This window comes from Sturnus vulgaris, chromosome 5 (genome assembly GCF_052056855.1).
Source record: "Sturnus vulgaris isolate bStuVul1 chromosome 5, bStuVul1.hap1, whole genome shotgun sequence".
Classification (NCBI taxonomy): Eukaryota; Metazoa; Chordata; class Aves; order Passeriformes; family Sturnidae; genus Sturnus; species Sturnus vulgaris.
The window spans coordinates 43,981,562-43,997,724 of record NC_142247.1 but is presented as its reverse complement, the minus strand read 5'-3'; the positions used below and the strand labels follow the sequence as shown (position 1 = coordinate 43,997,724).

The 16,163-nt window shown below is 35.1% G+C and overlaps 1 protein-coding gene across 10 annotated transcripts in view; it reads right to left on the bottom strand.

Annotated features, from left to right (window-relative positions):
* Nucleotides 1-7,158: 7,158 nt before the first annotated feature.
* The window catches only part of SLC16A7 (solute carrier family 16 member 7), a 77,987-nt gene continuing 68,982 nt past the window's right edge, over nucleotides 7,159-16,163 (bottom strand). For all 10 annotated transcript variants that reach the window (XM_088165600.1, XM_088165601.1, XM_014871104.2 and 7 more), the window contains one exon: nucleotides 7,159-14,579. In XM_088165600.1, coding sequence (XP_088021726.1) covers nucleotides 14,308-14,579 — 272 coding nt within the window. In that variant the 3' untranslated portion in view covers nucleotides 7,159-14,307. The remainder of the gene's footprint in view (nucleotides 14,580-16,163) is intronic.

The window sequence follows — 16,163 nt, the reverse complement described above, 5'->3', positions numbered from 1 at the left end:
GTCTGGACTGTGTTTAAAACAGATACTTCTTGATGTAACCCAGTGAGACAAGCCCCTGACCCAAGCACCTTGCAGCACTGAAGCAAGGGATTGCTTAGCAGGGTATTGTGGATGGTTAGCTGTCTTCTGGAGAATGTGCAAAAAGTGTGAGGCCAGCAATTTCCACTTTAGGCTCTACAGTCAGCTCTCCTGTCAGCACTGCAGGGAAGGTGAGAGAAAGGTTGTCGTGGAGGCCTCTCAGTGACTGTTGCTTCGATAAACAGAAAACACATTGCTGAGTCTGAGGACACAGGTGTGGGAATGAGTTATTAACAGATACTTAGAAAAGGAATGTAAATGACTTCAGGGTGTTTCATGCTTGTTGATGATGCCTACCCCAACTGAAATACTTAAAACAGTTGTCTGGTTGCAAACTCCTGTGAGTGTCATTCTTAAGTAAATGAACATGTCACACTTTCAATACCTAGGACTACATACTTCTACTAACAGCTCACTTGCAACACTATGCTACTGAATCTCCAGGTTGCTGCTGCTGCTCTTACAAAGACAGAACTTAAGAATGAGGTTTTAATATCTTTTCCTTGATTGATTTTAAGAGAAAAATCTTGCTTTAATAAACTTCAGCGGAATTAAGACAATTTAATGACACTGTTACTTGTGGGAATAACCTTGCCAGAAAAATTAACTCTCTTAGAAAATAATTGCTACTTTGAGGCAATTTCTCATTTTCAGTAACTTTTTGTGTCCAGACCAAACTTTTATGCCTCTGGGTTTGTGGATGGGAAGAAAAATATCTAGTTCTGTGAGGCAGTCATTTTCAATTAGCAGTGTGGCCAGACAGCCAGGAGAGCCAACCGTGTCTTGGAGTGCATCAGGCACAGCATTCCCATCTGGGCAAGTCCTGCTTTGCTCTTCATTGGTGCTGCCTCACCTTGAATATTGCATGCAGTTTTGGGTGCTGCAATATGAGGATATAAAGCTATTGGAGAGTGCCCAAAGAAGGACAACAAAGATGGTGAAGCCCGGAGTAGAGTCTGAGGTCACTTGGTCTGTTCAGCCTGGAGAACGGAAGACTGAGGGGAGAGTTCATTGCAGTTTGCAACTTCCTCCTGAGGGGCAGAGGAGAGGCAGGCACTGATCTCTGCTCTCTGGTAACCAGTGACAGGACTTAGAGAAATGGCCCGAAGTTGTGTCAGGGGATGTTTAGGTTGGATATTTGTTGGGGGTTGAATTTTTCCCTTTTCTTTCTGTGGAATTTTCTCCCATTGTTATGCTAAGTAATTGTGGCTACACCTTAAAACGACAGATAATGTTCTCTCGTAGGGGGGTGGCTGGAGGGGGGGTGGAACCGGAAAAGGAAAGGTGTGATGGGGGTCTGGAGCGGGGCTCTCTCTCTCGCTTGGCTCCTGGAGTGGGAAGACAGCCTGGGCTCCAGTCTGGCATCTCCCCTGCCATCCCAGCACTGAGATCCACAGTCCCTGAGCACCACGATCAACACCGTGAGGGGGAGTCACTTTCCCATCCCCTCTCACCCCTGGGCCGCGGCCGCCATCACCCAGCCCTCTTCAACTGCGCGGGACCTGCCCTGCCCCCACAGCACCGGTAACAGCACAGGGAGACGGCCTGCGGCCAGAAGGGACTGGAGCGGAGCTAGACTGTTCTGTTCTGTTCTGTTGCCAATTTTTATAGCTGTTGTTGGTTTTTTTTCTGCCTTGTTGGATATCAGGAAAGAACTGTTACCCTTATCCCCACACCTCCTGCCTGAAGGCTTCTGATTTGGACCTAAAATAATTAACAGGGAGGGGGTTGCATTCCGCATCTCAGGAAAGAGGCTCTTGCCTTTCCTTAGCAGATACCTGTCTTTCAAACCAAGACAATATTAGAAAAAGATTCTTTACCTGAAGGGTGGTTGAGCATTGGAAAGGCTCCCCAGAGAAGTGGTCATAGCACCAAGCCTGATAGAGCTCAATAATCTTTTGGACAATACTCTTGGGCACATGGTGTGGGATGTCTTTTCTGGGGCTAGAACTCAATGAGTTGGACTTGGTTCTTATGGTTCCTTCATGAAATCATACCTCAAACAAATACAATAAATCCAATGTCAGTGTAAACATAAATAACTATTGATTTTATTAATATCCAACAACAAAGCCTTTTATTATTTGCTGTGGACATCTGTGGACACACTGTTAGAGAGCTAGGAAAATTACAGCCTGGAAAATCTTTCTCAGGCCAGAGCTTCTCCTGTCTCTCAGTTCCTTTGCCAGGCTGATAAGTTTGTTCAGTTTCAGTTAAGAGATGATTTCTCCCAGGATGATAATCTGGTCAAAACAGGATGGAATTAATAATAGAGATTAGCACCTAGTGTTGACTGTGGGACCCATTCTGAAGTAAGGTCCCAAGGGCATTTTTCCCAATTATCCAATGAGCTACTGTCTTGTCTTAGTTCTGCAGAACATGCTTTAAATATGAATTGTCCACTCAACAAATATGGTCTTCTTTCCCTAAAGAGACCCGTGTGTGTTGCTGTTCTTGCTTTCTCTCTCTAGTGCACTAACCACAGACATCAGCTGAGTAAAAAGAAATAGATTAGCAATGCCAATCTACTTTTTTTTCTTTCAATCTTTCAAAAGTTGTGGATATTGTGACTTTTCAAACCAATGCATTTGCTGTGAAACACTATTCCACAGGGGATTTTTGGTGTGCAGGTACTAGCAATTACTTTTTACTTACAAAAACTGGCGTTCCTTCACTTTGTATAAAATATTTGATATTGGAAGACATATAGTCCAGATAGTAGAGTGTCACTGTGCAAACTGGAACAAAAGATGGCTCACTTCTGTGGCAGTAAAATATATGAGCAGTAGAGAAACTCAGTCTTGAATTCTCAGCAGCTTTAGAAGAGGGAATCATGGGGTCATTCATGTCAGGCAGAACTGAATATGTCTCTCAATATGTCTGATGAATAATGTGATCATTGCTAAATTCTGTTGTTTCAAAAATTGAATCAAATTTTCCTTTTATGTCCATTTAGAAGGTTCAAAACAGAATTGAAAAGCTTTGTTTTGTAATTAAGGCAAATAAACACTTTTTCTGTGAGGGAAAAAAACCCCAAAACCCTCTTCATTTCATCCTCAACCATTTTCACCCAATTATTCAGTCGAACTGAAAAATTATAGTGCCGAACTGCTATGCGTTTATCATTCAGGCCAAACTGGAATTACAGTTATTAATCAAAGTATATTATGATGGTTGGCAAAATGAATCACTGTTCCTCCAAAACAAACTCTTTGTAAATGAAAACTGATACATGTATATCAAAAATGTTGCCATTTTTTCTGGTACCTAGCTACAGTTTTAGGGTTCTACAGAATTGTTTCTGAAAATATTTATTTTATTATGTGGAATATTTATTATTTATTATTTGGAAAATGCAAGCACAAGCAAGATAGGGACATCTGAACTATATTATCTAAGATAAATTTTCTTTTGGTATTCAGTTAAAACTTATTTTAAAAGAAAGTTTTGAGAGTTTTATTATGCTTGAATAATATATTTTCCTAAATATTTCACATGAATTTTGTGCTGAGAATTTAATGCCATATAAAAGTTTAATTAAATGCTTATGTAGTTTGTAAGTCTTCATGAACTTTGATGAGAACAATAAAACTGAAACAGAATGTGCTGATGAATTTCTGCTTGTCTTAAATTAAGAAACAAGTAAAGCAGCATTAGCAAATCTTCCATTCCAACTTCATAGACATTGACTGTGCACATTTCCAGCTTATGAAAAATGATATGAAGGGGAAGTAGGAACAGCCATAAGAATTGACTTGAACTCTATATAACTGATATATGAGGCATGATAACTATGTCACAGATTATATATATATATATGAACATATATTGCTTGATTAAATATGTTTACACAATTTGCAGGGGAAAAAATTATAATTAAATTCTGAAAAAAGGGAAACATATAAAAGAAAAAAATTATAGGTGTTTTTAATGAAACAAAATAAATCCTTGCTTAGATATTTCTCTTAAAAGCAGTCAAATTAAAATTGACAATTTCCAGGCAATAAAATCTAGTTCGATCTTAAACTGAAATAATATGTGCAGGATTTTAAGATGATATCTGCAAATGCTGAGCAGTATTTCCTCCAGGCATGCATTTTGATTCATTTTTTTCTTTATGGAGACTTCACAATTTCCAAGAAATTTCTCATAGGTGCTTTTTGTCATATAAGGTCCAAACAGTTGGAAACAAAGTTAAGTAGTTTTTGTGTGTGTTTGTTTGTTTTTAATGCTACTTACTGTTGTTGTTGTTGGCAGATTTTACAACTGAGACAGTTTGTGTATGGGTGTTCTCTCCTTCTGTCACACCCCCAAAACCTCTTCTCCTCTCTCTCAGCAGCAGGGCGAGTGTGTGTGAACCTGGCTCAACAGATAAGCCTGTGGGCTGTGGCCTCCCCCGTCACGAACCCATCGAGAGATGATTTTCAGCACAGCTGCTGAGTTTGGCTTCCCTTCTGGATTCATTCTTGTCCCTCAGCCTTATTTACTCCTCCTTAGACCTGAGGTCTTTGAACAAAAGTACTACCTTTATCTTATTTCAAGTTCCCATCAGAGTCCAAATTCCTGTCAGGAGGCATATTCGGGGAGGGGTGACCTTCAGTGGTCATTAGTCATTACAGTGGACAAAAGTAGTTCGATGATCTTAACAATGTTTAAACCATTAATAATTTTCAGTCTCTCGCATTTACATAATCAGTATTAGTGAAAAAGTTAGGAGGAGAAGGAACATATAAAAGAAAGGAAGTAACTTAATTACCTTCCAGGCCCATTTACTCTAAATTTTGACAAAATCCCAGAAAATAAATTAATCTAAGATGATTATTAGTTTTGACGAATTACTTTAAATTCTCATATATTAATGTGAAATATTGATTTGAGGTAATTTTCAAATAATACATGAAATCTGTGATTTTAAAATTTTAAACTTAACTCAAGACACTATAGTTGCAGATGTTTTAAGATCCATTAGCGCTAATTGATAGAAAGTGTGTTAAATGTCCTTAAAATATCAATCTGATTCAGTGTTTCTGGATTTTGTCCAGGAGTATCATCTTGTGAGGAAAAAACAGCAAAACTTTGGATTAGGTCAAGAGTTCCTTTGTCCAGAAAAGCCAGCAGGACTGAGGTCTCATGCTAATCAAAGAAAGAATAGAATCATATTCTCGCATATAAGTTTTGAGGTGAGAACATCATTATGTTATACAATAGGATCCTGTATGGAGTTTCCATGACAAAAACAGGCATTCAATGAGTTGATATAATTTAACCAATACAGACTTACAGTTTGATGTCACCAGGCACAGGGTAATTAGAAGTCAATAAGAAGTACTTATTCAACCAGTGAATCACAATCACAACCAATTATGTGATGCACTATATATAATTTGGTTGTTAATGCACTAAATATGCAATTTAATTTTCTTTGACTTATGATTCAGACTTTATACTTAAAATACAATGCTGGTGTCTCTGATCTCTAGGGCACAATTTTATCTGTAATGTGAGAAGATGAAGCAAGACATAATGTGCTATGAAAAATACAGATGTTTGCCAGCTTCCAGTCAACTGGCTCCTCTTCAGATTCCCAAGACTGTTGAAAAACAATTGATAGAGGTCTTGCAATGACATCAGTCAGCACTTGGAGTATTCTCAGATCAATCCTATCAGGTGCCATAGACTTTTAGGGAACCTGCTGGCACAGCAGATACCACACAAATTCAGGGTTGGCTCATGTTATAGATTAGGAGCTTCAATGAATGATCATGTTTTTAAAGTCCTAATCAGAGGAATAAAACTGTGGAAGCTATTAACGTCGAATTGCAATGGCAAATGCAATCTATTTACTCGACTTGGAATAACCAGCAGAGTCGAAACGGCTCATTACTAGAATAAAATAACATTTGTTGGAAAAGAGTAACAGCTGATATTAGAGATGAACTACAGACTGAGGTCTCCATTTATCTTGCCACTACACTATCAGAAGACAAAACCTCAGTAATAGGGATGATTTTTCTGAAATCAGTATCTATTTCTCATCAATGTATTTTAGTCATGCATTTTGATTCAGTGAGGCAACATATCCTTAGGCATGAAAGTGATAGCAGCTGTGTCTTTGAGCAGGGTTAAATATTCTATCTTTTTCGTTGTTCTTGTTCATAAATATCGTTATATCTTTATGACAAGATATTTTTAACCTTTTTTTTTTATTCTTTTGCTTGGTCAATGCCTGAAAATGGATTTTTATTAATATTAAAACATTCAGATATGCAACTACTACAAGGATACATAATCTAAACAAAATCTAAACATATTTTGGTAGCTGGATAAAAACTTCTGTATCATGAAGATTATAATTCTTTGAAAATAGATTTTAGTTATTAGAAATGTAACAGCCATTCTCTTTGATAAAGTTACTTCTTTCTTATTCAGTAGCTCATCTTTTACATCTTTGTTTTCAGTAGCTTACTGTGCATCTGTATAAAAGATGTGTAGATAGTATACGAAGGTGCATCTTAATTCTGTCTCTAACACCCCCTATAATATCTTAATTTAAAATATCCAATCACATTCTGTAAGTAAAGAACAATTTAACTGGGGCGAGCAATCACAGACTGAAGTTAATTGACAAAAACATAGGAACAGATAACATTCAGAGGATATAAAGTAAGACTTATCTACATACATTGTTACAAGACGCAGATAAATTTGTCTTCTGTAGCCAAATGACTATTGGTGATTAAAGCATAGCATTCCACGTACATGAGTACAGAAGCACATCCCAGTCCAAGCAATGGTGAAAAAAAATCCCTGGTATTCAGATGGTATTTGAGTTATGTATGAGAACAAATCCTAACTATGGTGAAATTAGGAATAGCAAGGGGTTGGTACAATATTCTGCTACTAGTAGTACCTTTTCTCCACAAGAAATCTTGAAGTTGTTTCTGTATGCAACAAGAAGTGATTTTGAGATCTTTGCTACAACTGAATAGTGAATCAATCTAAATATCTATGAATATTTGCACACTCTGAAGGTATAAATAATTTAATATTAAGAAGCCTAAGAAAATAGAATTTACATCCTTTCAGAAACTTTACATGTATATTTTATTTTAATTTTTCCTTTCTTTCTTCCAATTGCTTATTATACAGAATTTTCATTGTAATTTCCCATAAATATATATGGACAACCTTGACATATTACACAGTAGTACAAGCCTGGAATAGAAGTTAATGAACAAAAATGCATTTAAATACAATTTAATACAATGCATAAGCATTTTACAGGGTTAATATACATTATGAACAATTAATTTTGTCAGGTCAAAAAAATGATTTGGCAAGTATTAAGAAAATGTTATCATTCACTCATATCTCTTTGGAACATAAATAGCACCTCTAGATAATAAATGATTGTAAAAAAAAAAAATCCAGCCAATATATTCAAGTAAAAACCATACAGTATTGCAAAATACAGAAAGGAAGAAACAACTTTATTAGTTAACAACAATGGTTACTGCATGTTTAATTATTGCATAGCAATACCAGGTTCTGTTGATAAACTGCAGATACGGCAAACTTTCCAAGTAGGCTATAAGTGGAAAACACACACTTCAAGGAAAGGAATTTATGTTAGTTATTTATATACCACTCAGAAAAATCTCCCAGTAATTTTAAGGTACAACTTTTTTAAAGAATAAGACCCAATTATTGACTTTTCATGGGCTTGCCTACTTGCAGACAAATTAAAACCACCAAAACCTGTAAAAGGTATGATACATCATCAATGTTTTTGTGACTAGTGTTCTGGAGAATTTCACATATTAATCTAACGGGAATATTGTTTGCAGGTGCTTGAATAGTCTCACTTTCCACACTTGTTAGAAGAACATCACTTCATATGAACTGTTCATACATATTACATTAGATGAAGACTCAGTATATTGGTTGCAGTCTGTTCAGAGATAATTTAGTTAATATTTCCACAGCAATGACACCCCACCAACAAGCTCACCAACAATGCAGGTTTTGCCATCTACCTCAATGGCCGTTCTCAGTGATCTTAGGCTGCTTTGAACTGAGTCATGGTTGGAAACCAGTGTTATGTAATACTGCAGCTTTTTGAATGCATTTCTACTATAAATAAATCTAGCAGAAACTGAAAATAACATATGTTCTCACAGAAAAGCTTCAAAATTTTCTGTCATTTGTGGAAGTTTTTATTTCTTACAATTATGTTTCATTTATCAGGCACAATATGCAACTTACTCTAAAACATTATATATATTTTATATATACATAAATATATATAATATATATAAATTAGAGTTTTGTATATAGGGGAATACATATATACAAACATACCACATCTGCATATATATTCCCTTATATATGTCCATATATACATTCACAGAATACATAAACCATTTTCTCTGGAAATAAAAAAAATTAAGTTTATAAACTGCTCAAACAAGGCTTGAAAGGAAATAGCTAATTTCCATTTGGGTTAATAGACTTTTTTTGATTTTTATTTAAATATATCCTCTGTATTTAATAATTACATTCAGAATGTATGGTGGGATTTTTTTATTTATTTATTTACAGAGACTATTAAAATAATACACGTTATGCGTTAATTTAGGGACTGATTCATTGGGAATATTATGCAGGCATAGAAAATTTGCCAGTTGTAACAAATCCTGTGTTTGCTGTATTATATCTGACAGTCGTGAGATTTGGAATGGAGAAAATAAGGCTGAAATCTCCACTAAAGCCACATTGCCTCCAGTGTCTGATAAAGCTTTTGATTGGTATTTATATGTTGGCTTCAATGAACTTTGAACTAGGTCCTAGAAGGCAAGAATGGTTTGAAGAATATCTTTGAATAAACAATCATCTCTGGTTTTGCAAAGAGCATATGAAGAATAATCATCATTCCTTGGCCCCAATCTAATATTTTGTGATTACTTCCTTCAACTGCCCTATAAAAGGGAAATCAAGCTAAAATTTGCTATTATTTCTAAATCAGAAACACAATTTTTTTTCGGGGATGCAAAATGTAAAATGTTCTGTAATAATTTTAAAAATTGTTCGGATATATTAGCTTTGTTAATTTTGCTAACTTAGAAATTGTAAAAAAACAAAACAAGAATAGAGGGCCAGCATCTCACAGAAAGATCAATAGACTTTGGATATCTAAATGACACGTTGAGTTTTAATACCAGATCAGTGATGCAAAAACTTCACAGGCATGGATTAAGAATAAAGACATGCCAACTAATACAAAGATGTGGTCATAAATATGCACTCTCTTGAAAACAGAAGTGTAAGCAGCTTTAAATATTTGGGAGACTTTCTAATAGTCTTTACAGGCTTTACCATTATGCATTTTGTTAACTCTGTTCTTCCAGGGTTGTGCAAGTCTCCAAACTTCAACTGAGAGGCAGATGATGAGAACAATTTGAACTGCTAAACTACAACATGCAAATTATGTTGAAATCACACAGAAATGCTTATGTAAATTCTGCCAAAAAAATGTGATAGTACATGCAAGCACTTTCATTATGTATATATTTTCACAAATATCAGAAGTGCACCCACCCCCCAAAAAATCCAAACAGCCTTGTTAAAACTGGTAAGCCATCTCTGAAAATAATTATTTTAAAATTCCCTTTATATTCCTCTCTGTGAGTAGAAAAATAGTAATCTATAGAGAAACCAGCAAAAATTGCCTGGTTCAATTTTGTTATAGGCAAAATTTTCAGTGTCATTTATAGTATGTTCCTCTATAAAAGTAGTGACTGGCTTTTTTTAGTGAAAACCTGATAGCAGTCCAAAATCTGGCTGCATAAGTTGTAACTTATGTATCCCAGTAATATCTCTCCACTTATATTCACAACCAGATATGAAAGAAGCAAGTGAAAAATGTTGCATTTGGCAACATGGCAAATGTATCATTACAGGAAAAATAAGAAAGAATTAAAGATAAGTCACTACTTACCCAGTCCAAATTATTTGTGTTACTGCAAAATAAAGTATGGGGTGGTGGAGCTGGGGAACACTTAAAAGGAACGAGAATTCTCTAGGAGGAACAATCAGGTACACATGACCAAATGTTTTTTAAGCACACTGAATGCTTATATGCAACAAAACCATTAAAATTCATGTGAATTTTGAATGAGTGTCAGTGAAATTGCTGCCTTTCTCTTTAGCAGTAAGCAAAGTTGAACTTCCTCTCAATACAGGCAGTTTCACTTAAAAAAACCTATTTGAAGATAAAGTAAGATTTTCCCTAGTTCTGTCAAAATAGTTCACAAAACACACTCCTGAAATAAAAGCATTGTAGTCTTTGATATAAAAAGATGTTTTTCTGAACTTCATGGAAATACAGGACTAACAACAGTTGCAACCACAGTACAATGAGGAGAGATGGAATGGGTGAAATTTTGATATGTTACTGAAATAGTATTGAGAATTATTAGTGAGGAGTCTTTCTCTGGAGCTGGAAAGGGCAATACAGGAGAATTCTCCAGCTAATAAAGTGTATGACATAACAAATACCCTAAAGAGAGAGAAGTATCTGGATGTGTACTTTAAAGCAACTTTAACCCTGATATGAAATTGCAGAAAATATTATTGATGCTATTCGCCTTCCTACTAGTTTTAAAATTTTGGCATTATTTTTTCTAGAAGAGAAAAAGGGCAATCAGGCTTAGCAATACTGTGACAGAGAAATTAAAAGAATGAAGTATACATGAGTACAAATGAGAATAAGACCAATTAAGGTTTTGCTTGCACTGACTGACTCTACAAATTCCTAGAGTGCATAAGAGATATGTGCTAGGAAGTTTGTTTCTTCATCACTGATCAGGGGAATGTCTTAGTCCTGACCCTTCAGTGGTCCAAACTGAGGGTGAGGTAATTAAGAGAAACCAGAGGAATTTAGAGAAATTATGTATATACCCAGGTCTCATCTTGAAAGCAGAAATGTAATGATGAAATGATTTACAGTACAAATTACAGGTCAGTGCAAGTAGGAGTGATATTCAGGAGTTTGAAGGCAAGATATACTCATTTTCCTACTCTGATGCTCAGAATAAAGTTGATTCAAGGCAATTTATTATTATCATTACTTTTAGAAATAAGAGCTACCTATACTAGGCAATTCTCCCTTTAGGACCTGTTATTTGGAAGACATAGGTTTTTAATTTGTGGCAGTTTTTGCATAGATACTGTTGCAATTTTCTTCGCTCATCTCTGGGTTTTAACTTCTTTAATATTCAGTAGTATAGAGAGTATGCTGATAGGTTTTATTTTGTTGCTATTATTAAGAGAAAGAATAATGAAAGAGGTGTAAGGAAATGCTCACCTTGACTCTTCCTACTTGATATTGCTCTAGTTACCTGCCACATCATTTTGCCTTATGGGATTAAAAACTGCACAATGGTGAGTGGTGGTAAAGAAGCTCTTGCACTCCTATTATCTTTTAACATAATTGACCAGAAATGAAAGAGTAGCATCTCTGTAGAGTGTTAATAGAAATTTTTATTTCCTCTGAGATAGTAACATAATTTTTGCTATTGGTGGTCAGGTGTGTCTATGGCTCAAGGAGCTTTGTTTTTCCCTGATTTCCTATGCCATGTTGTTTTGTATTCTGAGAACCTGCATAGAACAGGCAAGTTGCCTGCATATTTCCTGAGAGACTTTTTATAACCATTTTCCCAAATCCTTTATTTATTCAATAGCAACTTTTAACAGCCTTCAGTCAAAAGTTGATACTTCCTGTCTTCTACCCTGTATTCTTAATCATGCTGCTTTTTTGCAAAGAGATAATAAGCACCTACAATTTTACCTCAGACATTTTGGTTTACCTCCTGTAGTAATCTCTTTTCAAATAATCTCTGCCTTTCTATCAGTGGCTGTCATGAGCAGAGTGATATTCCTGATGACTACTCTTCAACTAAAATTTCAGTTCATCTTTGACAATCCATTATTTATACCTGATAATCCTCACTGTATGAAAACTTAGTGTCTGTGAAACTCATCACTTTCTGGCTATGGCTTCCATAGATCCTGGAATTCACTCAGTATGTTTGTACAGCAAAAAAGAGAGCAATGCTTACATGTCATGGGGTGCTGGCAAGGCTAAGGTTCAGAGGGAGGTGCAATGTATTTACTTCCTCTCTGGAAGTTGGGAGACGAACTGTGATTTTACTGGGACTCAATCACTCCCCTTTACACAGTATATGGATTGAATCTGAACATGCAACCCGTATTTACTCCCAAAATTCTGAAATGCATACATTTGTTTCTGATGCTCGTAAAAATTTACAGAATTTGTTGGAGAAGTTTGGTTTTTCTGAATAGAACTAGATAAAAATAGGTTTTAAATTCTGTACCATGTTGAGAGTAGATTCACGATGTTTCTTCCCAAAACAGTGATGAGAAAATTTAAAAAATCAGCACTACTGTGGAACTTCATAAATTGATAAACCAGCAAAACAGAAGCAAGCACTATCAACATTTTTAAAAGAAAAATTAAAATAATATTGAACATGATAATATTAAGAAATAAATTTCTTAAAAGCCCTCCCATATCTACTAGATTTTACTATTGGTTTTTTATTTTTATTATTGGCACTTCAAAGTGTATTTATCACAGTTAGCTCTCTGTCCAATGTATTTCCAACTTTTTGAGATGTGGAAGAGGACTAAAATGAATAATTTTCTTTTCCTGGAATTGAGTGTAGGTATATCCTGCATAAATAGTGCATAAATGTTTTATGAATCAGACCCTTAATTTTCACAATTTTTGATGCATTTATAAGCATCCCTCCAAAACTAATAGCACCTTTCCTTACCCAGAAATAGAACATAAGTAATTTCACATATTGCCTTCAGAAGCTTGCACTTTTAAATTTCAAATGCAATACTAAATGATTTCTGTAAAGTAAAATAGTAGATTGATGCCTTCTTTTGTCTAAAGGAAGGGGAACAATTGTGTACATTTTAATTTATATGACAGTCTGCGTGAAATTGTAGACACAAGACTAAACATCCTGCATAAAACTGATGTGTCAATACAAAGCTTCCAGACTGGCATTGTCAAGGTGCCTTGCAGCACTTTTTCTCAAAGCAGCACTACAAAAAAAAAAAGAAGTAGCTTTTCACTAAATTCCTGGGAAAGGGAAGTGGGAGCTGGTATAAAGCTACTCATCTGCAAAGATCTGAAGTTAGATCTTAAATCTCTTCTCAGGAAACCATCAAACAACTAATGACTTGTCAATAAAGCCAAGCATCTACTTTGAAGTAATTGTCATGAAACTCATTAAGGCCACAAAAGCTAAGGGTTAGTATCCTTTTAACATCAGCAGATTATGAATCTAGTCCCTTTAGGAAAATGGCTTCAGAGTCTGATCCAAATCCTTCAGCTACACAGGAAGACGTAGTCAAACAAACTGACTGCCATTCTTGTTAGAAATGTGTATCTTGCGTTTAAACCATTTATGTAGAGGCAGATTTTTAGTTTCAATTAGCAAGGTGTGAACATACTTTGAATTCAAATGTATATGTTGAAGTACTATGTAATCAGCTATCACTGGAGGAAACTACGTCTGGGATATATTATAAGACAGCTTTTTTTTTGTATTTTAGAGGTACATTCACCAGTTATTTGTCTCCTACACAACTTTTATATCCATAATTGCTTATGCAGCCATATTTTTTATGTAGTGGGTGTACAAAAGAGAAGGATGTTTCAGTGTGCTTCAGACAGGTATTATGTCTCTTTTGAAACAAATCTTTGACTTTATGCTCTCTAATACTAGTGGTAAGTAGAATTTGGGCAGGTTATTTCAATAGACTGCATCATAAAGATGAATGCAAGTAACTTCCCAAATAAGGTAGGAGATACTTTTGCATTAGGTATACTTCTGAAACAAATCCGTTTGCCATTGGAAGGCTTTATAGCCTGGTATATCTAACTCTTGATTGTCCAGAGTTAAAATTCAAAGGACTCATTTGCATAGAGTCACTGCCTCTGTAATCATAGTTTTGTATCACTGAAACAAATAAACTGTAGATAGTAATTTAGCTTAGAGTCTTACCATAGGGCAAAAATCTGTTCCCATCCAATATTGTGACTGATCATTATTACCACAAAACCTGGCCTGTGTCTTGAGGACATATTCCTAATGCAAGTCATAAATGTTGCCTTCTGAGCTATATTTCAAATTAAATATTGGTTTCTCTTTCTGACGGATCTTCAAGAGCTTTATCAGCTCTGCTGGAAGCATCTTCATTCTCATTGTTTGTTAATGGTTCTGCTTCCTTTGGGTCAGCGTTCTTCTGTGCTTTCTGCTTCTCCTCTTCTAACTTCTTTTCTTTTGCCAAAAGCCTGTAGTTGATGGCATTGCCAATGAACAACCAGATACTGGCAACAGTCACAATCACTCCGCAGACAAAATACATGTACTGATATTCACCAGTAACATCTACTAACCAACCTGAAATATACAGATGAGAGAAAAAGAGTATTTAGACTAGGATACCAAATATAATCCACATCTTTCCCTTGGAAAAGTATCTATATATTTTTTGGTTTTGAAGTTGGAGCAGAAATGCATTTTCAACATGTTAAAGTTGTCTAACATAGACAGTGGAACTCTGAAAAAAACCCTGTTTTAGTCAAGATAGCAATTACCATTGAAGACACTGACAATAAAAAAATATTGAAGAAAAAATTAAGTAAAGCTTAATGAATAATGACAATTTTCAGCTCTTTTATTTTCATTCTTTCATTGCTTTATTATTTTATTCACCTCCTAATTGTGTTCCCTATTGTTTGGAGTGACTTTCTGACACTCACTGAGGCTGCACAAAGACAATAGGATGAAGAGGTATGTGCCTTTTTAGGCTGCTGTCTCTGTGCATCAGCTGCCCGCTTTTCACGTTTACTTTCCTGTGACTGGTGAAAGAGATAGAAAGGCTTCTCCCTTTAGCCATCATACATCAAGGACAGTAAAATGTAAGAGTTCTTCCAATTTATGAGACATTCCTTCTAAATTTCCCTCTCAAATTAACATTTGTATGTATCCAAGTATTTAGCTCTGAACTCTCCTATACTATAACTGAAACTCACAAGGTAACCTGCACACTTCAATTTAGTATATATTTAGATACTCTTATTGGGTTGAAAACATAATGCCAGCCTATTCACCTGATACACGTTTACAAGCCATGAAATTATTCCAGACATTTCTTTTTTTTTTTTTTTCCACAAACCCAGTATTAGGACGAACTCAAATAGCATTGCAAGTGTACAATTCACCTATTACTGTAAATAATGCAATTTGCTGATTTTTATCAATGAGCAGTCTCATAAAAATATATATTTAAAAGCAAAATTCTGAATTAGCAATGTTTCTGCATACTATTTTAAAACATATGAACTAGTCAAAACTGAGCTTAGCTTTTCCATGTGTTTATCCCCTTCATTGCCTTTGTTTAACAAGTTAAATCAATTATTCACAGTATTATAGCACAAAAAAAATGCTTTCCAAAACTCCTGAAAAGTTAATATACTGAAAAATAAATAACTGCTTATGAAGCTACTACTCCATAAATAATTAGATTTGCTATCTTTTGAGTTGATACCGATTTCAGAACCTGACTTAAAAGGCTTGACTCCAGTGGTTACAGGCTCAGACTCCCCACTAGGTGGCATAGAAAGAGTCTATGTAAGGATATATTTTGCTCTATGTTTGCCAAAGTGGATTTGTATATTAAATGATTAGAAAAATATGGAATGACTTTAGAAGTATTAAAAATATACTTGTACAAATATTGTTTTACTGAAGTGAGTGGAATTGTTTTGGCATACTCAGAATTGCACACAACAATGCTATTTTCATAGAAATACTGACAGTAATCTGAAGTACTTTGTATATATAAATGCACACATAATCTTGCTGACTTCTGAGGCAATGTTAATGTGGGTACAGTATATCACTCACTCTCTTTATATTCTCATATTGTTGGGTTTATACTGAAACACACAAACCATGATATACACCAATGCTTCTCAATAA